General features: G+C 37.0%; 1 protein-coding gene across 8 annotated transcripts in view; it reads right to left on the bottom strand.

Moving 5' to 3' along the window:
- Window positions 1-14,357, bottom strand: part of ARHGEF12 (Rho guanine nucleotide exchange factor 12) — a 154,052-nt gene that overhangs the window by 46,018 nt on the left and 93,677 nt on the right. For 5 of the 8 annotated variants that reach the window (XM_026505550.4, XM_026505549.4, XM_026505551.4 and 2 more), the window contains 6 exons: window positions 12,383-12,440; window positions 9,655-9,833; window positions 8,328-8,405; window positions 8,014-8,133; window positions 6,282-6,422; window positions 1,509-1,583 (listed from right to left, as the gene is read on the bottom strand). In XM_026505550.4, coding sequence (XP_026361335.1) covers window positions 1,509-1,583; window positions 6,282-6,422; window positions 8,014-8,133; window positions 8,328-8,405; window positions 9,655-9,833; window positions 12,383-12,440 — 651 coding nt within the window. The remainder of the gene's footprint in view (window positions 1-1,508; window positions 1,584-6,281; window positions 6,423-8,013; window positions 8,134-8,327; window positions 8,406-9,654; window positions 9,834-12,382; window positions 12,441-14,357) is intronic. The other 3 variants (XM_048217041.2, XM_026505552.4, XM_044386578.3) reach the window with 2 other exon arrangements.

Here is a 14,357-nt window from a genome sequence, read left to right as displayed (position 1 = left end):
CTGGTTGAAAATCACTGGCATAATGCAACGAAATTTTCAAGTAATCACACAAAATTAAAATCATTTTGTATAGAAACAAAGAACTAAAATTGCAAACATAAATTGTAGGCTGGCAGATCTCCCTCCCATGCAATAGCTCATCCATTTGTCAGCTCACTCACAAAGCTGAATTTAGCATGAAAAAGGCAGAGTAAGGGCATTAACATATAATGTAAAAAATATGGGAGGGTTGAAGACCATAAATACTAAAATCTAAGGCCATGCAGTATGAAGAGGAATACAAATTTGGGGAGATCGGGGAAAGAATATGTTTGACTCAAACCTGACAGCAGCTGAACATGCAGGATGTGGGGCTATCCTGATTTGGGGGTCGTCTGTATAGTAGTTAGAGCCGAAGCTATGCCCATGGATCCAGTTATAAACAAAATACTCTGTAGCTGTCGTCTCCCCTCCTTAGGTGTGGCACAGATCTCTATATCTGCATCTTCTAAACTTGATTCTGCGTTTTTTAATATTTGTTTTTTGAACCCCAAGGCTTTAGTCATTTTTTTAAAAAATGGTAAAACAAGAGAAATATGTTTAGAGTGGTGTCAGATAACTTTTGATTTTATAGCTGTTTCAGTGTCTCTGATTTTTCAATAGTCCTTATGTTGCTAATAACTGATGGGTCACAATATGCTGTTAAATCCTTTACCATAAAACTTGATACAAATCTAATTAAAAAACAAAATCAGAACGCCAAAAAGTATTCACTTCAGAATATGCAAAACCCAGCAATTCCACTTCTGAATAAATACCCAAAAGAACTAAAAGAAAGCACCTAAACAGATATTTGTATGCCCACGGTCATAGTGGCATTATTCACAATGGCCAAAATGTGGAGACAACCCAAGTGTTCACTGACAGATGAGTGGATAAGCAAAACGTGGTCTATACATACGATGGATTATTATTCAGCCTTGAAAAGGAAGGAAATTCTGAAACATGCTATGACATGGGTGAACCCTGAGGACATAATGCTAAGTGAAACAAGTCAGTCACAAAAGGACAAGCACATATGATGCTTCTCATGTAAGGTCCCCAAAGTAGTCAAATTCAGAGTAAAATGGTGGTCACTCAGTGCTGAGGATAATGGGGAGGCAGGGTTGAATGGGTACTGAGTTTGAGTTGGGGAAGAGGAAAAAGTTCTAGAGCCAGATATGGTGATGGCTGTACAAGAGTGACAATATAACTTACTGACAATGAACTCTGTACTTAAAAATTACTAAAATGGTAAATTTTATGTGATGTGTATTTTACTACAATAATTAAAATAACATTAAACCACCTAATGACGCCAACCAATTATCATGGAGTAGCTCTCTATTTATCAAATCTTTATTAATAAGTTTAAGCTTTTTCTCTCCCAACCTGCACCCCCATCCCATCCACGTTTCTCAGGTGTATCTGTCACTGAAGTAGAAGGAAAGCTAAAGAAAGCACTACCATTTCATGGATTTCATACTCACAGTGTCCTGAATCACTTCGCTTTTCTCTGGGTTTTCCTCTAGATAAATCCTCTCTTTCAGGGCACTCTTGGGACTCTAAAAAAAAGACATTCAGTTCATTTCAATAGGTTCACCAAAAAGGGATAAGGAAAAACAGGGTGAAAAAATAAGGTTCTGAATTTCACATTTGTATTTGAAACCACTAAATATCTTTCATACGATACCTGGCTCTACTATTTGTTTTCCTGACTTTGGCAAGACACTTCTTCTCTCAGCTGTTTTAGTTTTACGTTGATAAACAGCATTACACTAAGAGAACAGTTGTACTTCATCTCTAGGCCTGAGGGCTAACTTCTACCAAGTAACCCTAACTAGATGTATTACGTTCCTCAAACTCAATGTCAAGTCAAACCCTGTCTTTATTCACCTCTTCTAACCCCCTCAGCCCCCAGCTCTTTTTTCTATGCAAGTTAAAAGCATTCTGGACTATTTATATGAATAAAATTAAGCTTCTGTCTATGTTTCTGTATCATGTGAAAGTGATCTGCGGATTCTTATAAAATTTACGTGGTATGTTTGGGATGTCCTAATATAAACCAGAAACAATATGATGTACAGAACTTCAATTCTGGAGGATGAGGAATATCCCAAAGCAAAGGAGCCATTCTGCAGAGCAGCTGAAAATGAGGTATGAGAGATTTCTGTGAGAACGCCAATAGGGAAGATGCATGCTATTTATACATATACCAAGACAGCACTAGATAAAGCTTCAAATACAAACCCCACCCTGGAGAAATGGAGGACTTTGGGTCTGGGGCAAGAGACATAAAAGATAAAGCTAGAATACTCTTGTCACACCAAAAAGTGAGAAAGTTACCCAAGTTACCGGGCAGGCATGTTAAAAGAATACTGAAGACAACTCAAGGGAGCTCCCACTGCCCAAAAGAGGGACAGTTTCAGCAACAACAAAAAGTAATGACTGCAATGGACTAAAACACAATAAGCAAATATGTTAAAGTCTACGAATTCAAAATATTACACACATATGCACATGCGCACACCCCCCGCCACATTAGTGACCATTAGATTTTGTTAGGGAACTGACTCCTCTGGAAACAGATACATAGAGGGATAAGAATCAAGTATTTATCCTGCATTTCCTATATAAGCTATATTTTAAGGTAACCTAAAAGCTAGTAAGAGATAATTCTTTGTAAAATAATTCCACTAGTGAGTACAAAAGGAATGACAAAATTATAGTATCATCCTTTTGAAACCACTAATTAAATAATGGATGCAGGCATTTTGATCATCAATGGTAAGAACATTACATAAAAGCTTAATGGAAAAATTGATTATGAAGGAACCATGCTGACATCATCTGAACACCTTAAACAAACCTACAGTCACAGAAAGACAACCAGACATTCACCTCCTGATGTGATGTAACAGGATGTACACAGTCCCACCCATGAACTGTTCTTGCCAAACAACAGCTCCTAATCTGATCAAGAGTCTAGATCTCACTAATAGCTTTCAGGAAATATATAGAGATGAACACATTAAACGACATCATGAAAATACAATTAAAATGTGAGTTTGTTTTACTGGGCACATGACCCAGTTTCTGTCATAAAAAAATAGCAAGAAACAAAAAAAAGAGGAGGTAACAAATTAAAAGACTTATGAACCAAAGACTGAAGCCCTTGACTAGATCTGGACTCAGATAAACCAACTGCAGAAAGATCATTATGAGACAATTAGGGTAATCAAATTGCATATTAAGAAATTTGATTTTATGATAATGCTATTATGGCTGTATTTTTGAAAAAGTCTTCTTTTCTCTTAAAGACACAGATTAATGAAATAATCTCTTGGATTTACTTGAAAATACTCTAGGATTTGGAGGGTGTGAAGAATGGGGGACACAGCCAAAACAAGTCTGAGCATTTGTTGATGACTTCTGAGGCTGGGTGATCAGGTACATAGAAGGGATCGTTGTGCTGATGCTAGTCTCTATTTTTGAATAGGTTTAAAATGTTCCCACAATAAGTTTTTAAAACAACAGGCACAAAATCATAATGATCAGAGAGGCAGATGCTCTGGATTTTAGAGGATGACTGTGATGAACCAGCTTCTGTTGTGAGAATAGGGTGTGTGGGTATGCTTCAAAGCCTTCTCCGAGGTGACCATACGCAGGGAGCTTTACAATAATAATGATATCACAAACACTACAAGAAGATTATTTTATAAAAGTGAGCAGACAATGGGGAAAAAATTAAAGGCACTGATTGAAAAGACAGGAAGACTGATTGGTTCCAACAGCCTCAATACAGTACCCATGGAATAAACATGGAGCACATCTTCAGCTTCAAAGAGACGCTTGTAGGCATTAAACTAGTTTGTTATGCGTTCCGTGACTATCCTAGTCTGCACTATATCATCTCTCACCTGGATTTTCACAACATCCTTTTATTATTTACCTGGCTTCAGTTTCCTCATCTATAAAATGGCCATGGTGCTTCTTTGATATTATTGGGAGAATTTAAAAGAGTATCTGTACAGCATGAGGCACAACTGCGGACACAAAGGAGGTGGTCAATAAATGTTAACTATTTATTAGCCACTCAGTGCACATTTGTTAAGGAAGCCGAGACAGATCTCCCTGTCTCTTTATGCTAATTCACATTCACACTGACATGTTTGGTATTTTTTTTTTTTAAGATTTTATTTATTTATTTGACAGAGACAGCCAGCGAGAGAGGGAACACAAGCAGGGGGAGTGGGAGAGGAAGAAGCAGGCTCCCAGCGGAAGAGCCTGACGTGGGGCTCGATCCCAGAACGCTGGGATCATGCCCTGAGCCGAAGGCAGACGCTTAACGACTGCGCCACCCAGGTGCCCCCACACTGACATGTTTCTGATTGCACCTCTCCCCTGCATGCAAGATAAAGCCCAAACTCTCATTCATTCTGTTGTTCATTCAAATACTTATTAAACACCAATCACATCTCAAACAGTCTCAAGTCACTGGAATGCCTATTTCTATACTTGCCAATTCACTCTCGGTTTCATAAAGTTATATTTCTAAGCCACACATTTTATTGTGACATTCCTCTGAATACACGATAAAATTCCAATTTTTCTTTTGTGCCATTTGTTGTGAATTCCTAATTGTAGGATCTGTCAGGCTTTGGAGACATAAAGTCAAATAAGACTTTCCCTGTCCTCTTAAGAAACTATCTAATGGTAGAGACGAAAACAGAGAGGAGAAGCAGCACTAAGTCTAAAAGGAGAATGCAAGAAGGATTCCTAAAAACAGTGCTGCTAGAACAACGTGAAGCCTTTTACAACCTGAACTCAAGCCTTTGTTTCTAAGATAAACGCCAGCCATTCCACCCATAACCCTAATATACCAGTAAAATTTTCAATGCTCTCCCAAAATGTTATGCATTTCTACTCCTCAGTACCTTTGTTTATATTTAGAGTACTGGTACTTTAGAGCTAGATGTAGGCAGATCACCTATTATCTGGGTAAGTGAGCAAATTAGTTAACTCCCTTTGGCCACAGTTTTTTCTTTCGTAAAATTATGTTAACAATAGTACTACTTCATAAAGCTGTTTTGAGAATTAACTAAAATAAGGAACGTAAAACACTCATTACAGCATATGGTATGTATGCCCAATAAATGTTTCTTTCTTGAGACAAAATTGAAAATTCTCATTAAAACCTTTAGCCCATCCAATCATAAGACTGCTAGCATTATCTTTCCAAAAACAAAAACAAAAACAAAAACCTCAAATTTTCCTTGAATGAAGTTCTGAGTCATTGGGCCTAAGCCTCAAAGGTGGCCTGAATGATGGCTTTAACCAGTGGCTTTCAAATTTTATATTACCATGACCTTCAATAAGAAATTTTATATTGTCAACCAGCATGCGAACACACACGTGCACGTACATGTGTATCTGACAAAAGTCACAAGAAGTAACACTTACCTTATCTACATTTTGCAAAGCATTATTTCCTATTCTATTCTTTTCTTTTTTTAATGCTAGTCCTAATGCACTAAATTGAGTCTGTGAGCCACAGTTTCAAAACACTGGTTTAGACTATTGTCCTCAACACTTTAAAAAAGGGTGTCTGTTTTTAAGTCATTATTCCTATCACTGCATACTACTTACAAAGAGTTGTTGAGTAAGCAACAGTGAACCTAGCTCGTAAGTACTCATCGACTACGGTGGTACATCATAGTTAACTTGAAATGTTTTCTTAGGATCTTCCTAACAAATATCCATCTTCACCTGGCAATTTGGGGGTTAATCAGGAAAGTGTTACTAAACAAGGGCTATTAACTCAAGTCTATCTAACAGGACTAAGGTTTTTCCTCTTTGTAATGGCAAAGTGCCCCATGATTCAAGACTGAGTCACTCTGACCACAAATGGAATATTAACATGCTCTTAAAGATATCAACAGTTGGCCTCTTGGTTCAGTAAAAAAAAAAAAAAAAAACACTAGCATTATTAACTTCTCAACCCACAAACAAGAGGCCTGCTGGGAAATTCCACCTCCTCAAAAGAAACATTTGGCAACGTGGACCTAAGGGAAAAAGTGAACTCTAGAATTAAAAGCTTATATACGACAGTGTCCAGAATTTCTGCTCATCCAACTGCTATACTAAAGGTGGTGGTGATAAACGGTGGGTAATAAGACAACACCTCTAATTCATGTGACTTAAAATCAAATATGGAAAGGAGCGGTAAAGAAGAATACGAGATCAAGGTGCAGAACACGTACGTCTGCGCTGTCACTACTGGGCCGAGAAGCGTCTCCACTGCTAGAGTCAATTCTGCTTAGTCCATCACTAGGATCAGCTTCCACCTCACTGACTGTCAGTGCGTCACCTAAAGGCTTGGAGGATGTAACTGCAGCTCCATCCTAAAACAGATTAGACACATGCACACACACCAACACAATAAAAAAAACTCGTTAGTGACTGCATAAAGAAACAGACTTGCACTGTCATCTAAAGGGAGACTTGTAAAAGCTGGCCACTTTGATGTGATCAAGAATGCTTAAACCTCTAAAAATTTAAAGCATAAATAACTACTAAATCTATGGTTCTAAGACGGCATGATCTTAAAGACAGGGAAAGTGATATTTTAGCAAGGAGAAAAAAAGTTCAAACTTCTGAACAGAGCAAACAGATAAAGTAGTTGGTTAAATTATATAATTCATATTTCCTGCCTATTATAGTAAAGATTATTACACTATAATTTCTGGTTAACTGCCTCCCAACACTTTAGAATCTCAATAAATTGCCAATTCTGGGACACAATGCTGTAATATAATATAGGCTTTTAGACCAGGAATATTGTTTGAACAGAATAAGAATGTCGTCTTCGCTCAGTAATTATAACAACATAAAACTGTCAACATTACTGAGGCATAATACTCAAAATCTCATAGAGCTAATGGGATTGAAAGTAATGAAAAAACCTAAATACTGTGTAACTGAAAGTACACTGAACCAGGAAGTCAGGAGACCGTACAGCTGTGTGACCTTGGCTAAGTCATTTAGCCTGGTTAGGCCCTAATTTTCTCAACCGCATGATTTTTTTGACTTCAAAACGAGCAGATGAGGCTACATGATCTCAAAGAATCCTTTGAGTTCTATGAAACTGTGGCTTTCACTCACAGACTCAGGAAGCATAATAAATCAACAGCTTTTACTCATTTCAAATTGTACGGGAATATGTCTGTCCATTTTGCTTTAAAATGAGATACAAAGAGCTTTTCATATCCCAAACCTGAATATTACAGAATAGAAATCTGGTTGAGCTACTGTTTCTAATGAGACCATCATCTCCAGAACTTACACCTGTGTAACGAGTTCTGTTTAAATCTAGTTAAAAATTTCCGTGAAAAATATAGTCATTAAGAATATGAAAGTGCTCTGAATTCATGAGACTGGGTCTAAATTCCAGTTCCATTGCTTTTAAGCTACATGACCTCAGACAGATGATTTAAACTCTGAGTTCCTCTAAGTGAAATGTAAAATGGGGGCAAACAATAGTAGTATCTAATCTGGGGGAGGGGGTTGCTGTGAAGATCAACAAGAAAATGCTTGTTCTGTATTTAGCATAATGCATGTCATTCTACAAAATCTTAGGTTCCTACTTAAAAACATTACTGCCATTCTCTTTCAAAATGGGAGAATGAGCCTTGAAATGTAAACATATGTGTCTAAATACATTTTAGTAGTTTGTCACATCAAAGCAAAAGCACTCAATTCTTTTTAAAACTATTATGGAACAAAGAAACATGATTATCATGAGCAAGCAAAGAATGAGAAGCCCACATTTCTTTTAGCTAATTATTATTTCTGTAACATGCAATACAGGACATCCTCTTGGCCTATGCCAGAAAAAATAACTTTTAAAAAAGGCAACTGCGATATTCTCTAACACATTCCCAGAAGAAAAATCTCCTGCAAAAAGTTGGGTAGCACTTTTAATAGTGATGCTACCTGAGCAGAGCCCGTGGCTTTGGATAACTGCTCTTGCAGCTGAGGAATGTGTTTCTTGGCCTCTTGGATCTCTTTTAGCAATCTTTGGGCAGGTGTTCGGTTGTAATCTTCCTGCAATAACTGAAAAGTTATAAAAATATTTTGAGAATTAATTACTTATGTCAAGAAAATATAGAAAAAGTCCACTCTTAATAAAATAGCGGATGGCACTGGTTACAATACTGCTTGACTGTCATCACGACAAATAACCAGCTCAACGCAGGCCCACTCACATTTTCACTGGCCTGTAAACAGCCCCGTTTCTAATTTAGTACCTGTAGCCGTTCCTGTTCTTTCTGTAACATTTTTCTCAGAATTTCTACTTTCTGGTTATGAACCACATTGTTTTCCTCCTAGAAGAGAGATAAAAAAAAAAAAACCAACAACAACAAACAACCAACCAATACACGGCAAGTGAAGCTAAAATAAAGAGCGGTTCTAAGACAGGCTGTGAGACATGACACTCAGTCGGAAGGTTACATGGAAATTTCAGCCCTTCTATTTCACTTTTTCTAAACTAGGTTCAAGAAAACATTAAATATTGATATGAGCTGGAGAAATGAAGTTGCCTTAAGTACAAGAATAATATCTTACACTTTCCGTCCTTTGGATCTGTACTGTCAATCCCCATGCATGACTCAAATTCCCAGTACTTCCTGCCTGAAATATTAAGACAGCTCCCTAACTCATCTCCACCATCTCTTCTTGTTTCACAACCCTGTAATATTTGATCTAATTAGCCTTCCTCAAATCCTGCTACAATCACATCACTCTCTGCGCTCCCCCCCCCCCCCCCGCCCGGGAAATTTTAATGGATTCTTATTGCCTCTCCAGTTACATGTAAATTAGCGTGGTAGTTGTGATTTTTCAAAATAAATAGTCTTACATTTTCAAGCCTCATATCCTACTGCTTAAATCCTTAACAGGCACCAGCCAAACAAGAGTCCAGAACTTCCCCCCAATACTTGGTGCTTTCTTGGCTCCATCTCTGTTTATTCTACTTCTTTTTACCTGGGCTCCTTTCCTCCCCATTGCCACCCCTTAAGTGTTCCTGTTTTTTCAAGACTCGATTCAAATAATAGTTTTCCATAAAGTCCTTCCTTATTACAACTGGATATGCTTCCTCCCTCCTCTGAATTGTCACAACTTAATATTTTCCCCCTCATAATGTCTACATTCTGCCTTGGTATTATAATTATTCGTATACTCTTTATTCTATCTCACACAAAACAAAGGTTTAAGTATCTACTACATGCCAAGCAATATTTCAGGCACTGGGGACACAACAATAAACAAACAACACTCTGTCCTCTTAAAGTATATATTCTAATTTAACTAAGGACCTCGAACATAGGGTATCTTAATTATATTTTTGTGAATGGCACCCTGTTTTGTATATGGCAGCTGTTAAATATTTCTAATTCAATCTGCTATCCCAACACTCCGTAATAATTTCAAATTATTATGTAATTTTTTTATATTAGAAAGCTATTTTCCAGTATCTTGAACTTAAATTTATCAGATCAATACTTTAAAACTCTTAATATAAAGCAAAGGCATCATTACAAACTAAGCATTTAAAAGAAGTTTTCCCCCTCTTACCCCCATGAGCACAGGACTAGTAATTCTCTCCATGTTCCCAGATGCTCCAGGTGAATGAGGGGATGTCATGATGGGAGACATATGTCCAATGACTGATGGCTCTACTTCAGAATCGGCGAGTGGAATCTGGGGCGACCCAGGTGGGCGTCCCTGAACAGTGAGAGCTACATAGGAACCAGCTTGCAGCAGGGAGAGAGGAAGGAAATATAACACTGTCAAAAACCTATTTACAGCATTTCGCTACTTCATCTTTGACAGTTCTGTAAGATCCAGTTATGTGAGCAAGTCTGATCATCTGCTAACCATTGCTCCACAGAAAAAGAAACCAACTTGTCATTTCTTTTTTATGATGCCCTTAAAAATCTAAAAGAACAATTCCACTTTCAGACAGCAAATTACTATTCCTAAAATCAGATATTATACAAAGGCAAATAAAATTTATAATCCCGAGAATTGTTTTTAATTTAGGAAAGGGTGAGTTAACAGCAACCATCTACTAACGGTTATGTTCACTTAATTTCTTTAATGTAAATTTAAGAGATCATCATATTTTGAGATGATGCTAATTAGTCAGGGCTTAACTAATTTTCTGGAATATCATGATGCAATTTTAAATTAACTTGAAAAAATGAGTAAGACCAAAAAAAATATCCCACGAAAACTGGAAAAGAACCAGCAATAAATTAGTGAGTTTTTATTTTTAAAATGTGGAGAAGACAGAAGTTCACCAGGCATATTACAGGAGGAAGAAAGTACAGAAAGCAAAACCAAGCCTGACCAGAGGGACCTGGCCACAGACATTCGTTATTTATCTAGCATCGAGAAGGAGACTTTCCAGATCAATGACTTATCTAGATAACTGACCTCTGAATGACAAAATCTTCCTCTTAGACTTTTCAGTAGAACTTCTAAATGTATTTCACACTTTTCTCCCTATTTAACTGTCCATGGAACTCACTGTCAATTATTTCAGTGTCTGAGGTTCTAAAAGCCTTTATTTATTTATTTATTTTTACACTTAATGGTCACAAATGCTGATTCGGGAGTATTTTAGGGACATACACTTTTTAAGGTTTGTCAATCGTATTTGTCTCTGTCAGAAAGTCACATATTATAGCTTATTTACTTATCATGTATAAGTAAATATATATATACTTATATATAAGTAAATATATTTATTTACTTCACTTGCCTCCGCTAGCTTCCTATTTCTTCCCTTCTCTTCTTCAGCGATGTTTAAAGTGCTTTCATTTGAAATCCCTCTTATCATGTCCAGAATGTGCGTTACAGAGGAGGACAGGAGGGACCGATACAAGTGGAGTCCACAGGTGTGAGGCACTGCAAATTTAGATCTGTTCTGGAGGCTCACGGTGTTTGATGCTTACTTTAAATTTTTAGCCAGCTCTCAGTATTAGATAAGTCATCTTATCTGCTATAGTGCTAGGTTTTACTTTTTTTAAGTAAAATTTACACCGGAATGAGGAAAATATATAACCTAAAAAGCTAAAGAAATAATTTTATTCTTTACACTCTGCAATAGTTATCGGGCATGTATTTACTTATTATCATAAACGATAATATTTATTAGCACATAAAAATGTATAAATCACAATCTCATTACATAAATAATCAAAATGATTCAAGAATGGGATCTAATTTTGATCGTCCCATTTCTTTTTAAAAAGTACTAAAGTGAAGAACTATGATCACAGGGACCACTGAGAGCCCTGGTAATCTGATGAAAAGGTAAAAAGGATTTAGGGGTTGCTTTAGTTAAACAAGAAGGTTTTAGTATGGCCAAGAAGGAACTCAGTTTATTAAATTTATTCTAAAGATGTCCACTCTATGAAACAGAAATAGGATTAAATAAAATAGTAGTATTTTTGCTTGGCCATAAACAACTATCTCTTATCTGTAGTCTACTGTGGAAGAGTTTGAGACAGAAGATTCTAAATTCTTTTTTTTTTTTTTTAAAGATTTTATTTATTTATTTATTTGACAGAGAGAGACAGCCAGCGAGAGAGGGAACACAAGCAGGGGGAATGGGAGAGGAAGAAACAGGCTCCTAGCGGAGGAGCCTGATGTGGGACTTGATCCCAGAACTCTGGGAACACACCCTGAGCTGAAGGCAGACGCTTAACGACTGTGCCACCCAGGTGCCCCGAAGATTCTAAATTCTTAATTCTGGAGACTTCCAAGAGATCACTACCCTGGATTTTATGTAATGATTTACTTATCTGAGGAAACATGACTATGCTAGATGATTTTTAAAGTTCCATTTCAGTTCATCTGGGCCATTCCATCTGAACTCTCAATCTCTTCCCCCTCAGATGACTCACGTATTTCTTTCAAATATATGCTTTCTATATTACCAAGAGTGACAAGGATTTTATGATCAACCACGTATATGAAGTGGACAAAAGACAGTAAATTATCAATTTTCACCTCAGACTTCCTTTAATACAGGGTTAAAGCAAACTTCAGCCAAGAGGCTAAATCTGGCCCACAGACTGTGTTGATAAAATAAAGTTTTACTGAAATACAACCACACCCACTCATTTACATACTGATGATGGCTGCTTTTGCGTTACAAAGAGAAAATAGAGTAGCAGACCATAAGGCCCACAAATCCTAAAATATTTACTATCTGGCTTATGACATAAATGTTTTCTAACCTTGCTTTAAGGGATTCAGAAACCAATGAAAACGGAGAATAACATTCACCTACATTTGATTAGCTTCACCACTTCCAAATGGTTTGAATGAGTCACCAGAGTTCCATTCACCTGTAAGAAAATGAAAACAGCATGTCAGATACATTCCACTGAGACTGAATATATTGACGTTAGGAATTATTATACATAATACAATGAATTATAATATAATATGCAGAACTATATTAAAATATGTATATATTTGGTTCAATATTCACTTTTATCACTATTCTATAATGTATACTCAGCAACAAAATGAACTTGAATACAAAACAAGGCCTTGATTTAAAGGACATCAAAACTTCCCATGAAAAATGACAAAACATACCATGCAACAGGTTTTACGAGTCCTTCACAGTGAAGGGCTCTTGCAAACAAAAAAAGACCTCTTTGCAAATTCACCGATTTGTCAAAATCATACTAATTTTTTAAAAGATAAAAAAAAAGCAATATTTTCACAATTCACAATATTTCCACAATACACAACTTACTTTAAGTTTTCCCACCATGACCTAATCTTTACAAAGGAAATTAATTTTCAAATAGGCTAATTGTAGGAAATGTTATCCAAAGTCTCCACTAAACCAAATTACGAAAAAATATCAAACATGGAACTAATGTTATTTTTCTTGGTGCAAGTAATACTAATTTTTACAAATTCAAATATATCAGTGTCTAAAACAGCAGTGAAAGTATACTAATCACACCCATCAGAGATGATCACTGTTACACATGAAGTTTAATTTCTGAGACACTATTCTAGCATATACACATCAGAAACACACACATATATACATCATAACTGCCTTTTTTTCTGCCAATAAATACTTTTTGTTGTATGTGGTTATTTTTCAATATAGATACACATAAACCTAATCCTTTCTTTTTAACAGCTGTAGATGAAATGTAATTTCTTTCCCTAGCCCTCCATTTATGCACGTTTGCACGGTCTACAATATTTTAAAAAGATTTATTTATTTGAGAGACAGAGAGTGAGTGAGTGCAGAGGGTAGCGGCAGAGGAAGAGGGAGAGAGAATCTTTTTAAGCAGACTCCACACTGAGCACGGAGCCCAGTTGGGCTCGATCCCATGACACTGAGATCATGACTTGAGCCAAAACCAAGAGTCGGACGCTGAACCAACTGTGCCACCCAGGCGATATGATAAAGCTGAAATGAATTTCCTGTACATAAATCACTTCACATTTGTACACTTACTTCCATAGTAAGTTCCTAAAAGCAAAGTTGCTGGTCAAAGGTTATATACTTTTTTTTTTTTTAAAGATTTTATTTATTTATCCGACGGAGATAGAGACAGCCAGCGAGAGAGGGAACACAAGCAGGGGGAGTGGGAGAGGAAGAAGCAGGCTCATAGCGGAGGAGCCTGATGTGGGGCTCGATCCCATAACGCCGGGATCACGCCCTGAGCCGAAGGCAGACGCCTAACCGCTGTGCCACCCAGGCGCCCCAAAGGTTATATACTTTTTAAAAGTATAATTCTGGGGGCACCTGGGTGGCTCAGTCAGTTAAGCATCTGACTCTTGGTTTCAGCTCAGGCCATGATCTCAAGGTAATGAGATCCGGCCCTGCATCGGGCTCTACACTGGATGTGGAGCCTGGTCAAGATATTCTTTCTCTCCCTCTCACTCTGCCCCTCCCCTGCTCTCTCTCTGTCTCTTAAAAAAAAGTGTGTAATTTTAGATACATATTCACAAATTTACATCCAAATAGATTCCATCCAATTTATACTCACAAGTTTAGGAGAGCAGCCATTTTACCATACCTAAACTATGTCAAAGGTACATTATCAATAATGTTCAACATTTCTTTCTTTTTTTTTTTTTTTTTTTTTTTAAAGATTTTATTTATTTATTCGACAGAGATAGAGACAGCCAGCGAGAGAGGGAACACAAGCAGGGGGAGTGGGAGAGGAAGAAGCAGGCTCACAGCAGAGGAGCCTGATGTGGGGCTCGATCCCATAACACCGGGA

This window comes from Ursus arctos, unplaced genomic scaffold (genome assembly GCF_023065955.2).
Source record: "Ursus arctos isolate Adak ecotype North America unplaced genomic scaffold, UrsArc2.0 scaffold_22, whole genome shotgun sequence".
In the NCBI taxonomy this organism is placed as follows: domain Eukaryota; kingdom Metazoa; phylum Chordata; class Mammalia; order Carnivora; family Ursidae; genus Ursus; species Ursus arctos.
Note: the sequence above shows the minus strand (reverse complement) of the source record. Positions and strands in the feature narration are given on the sequence as shown.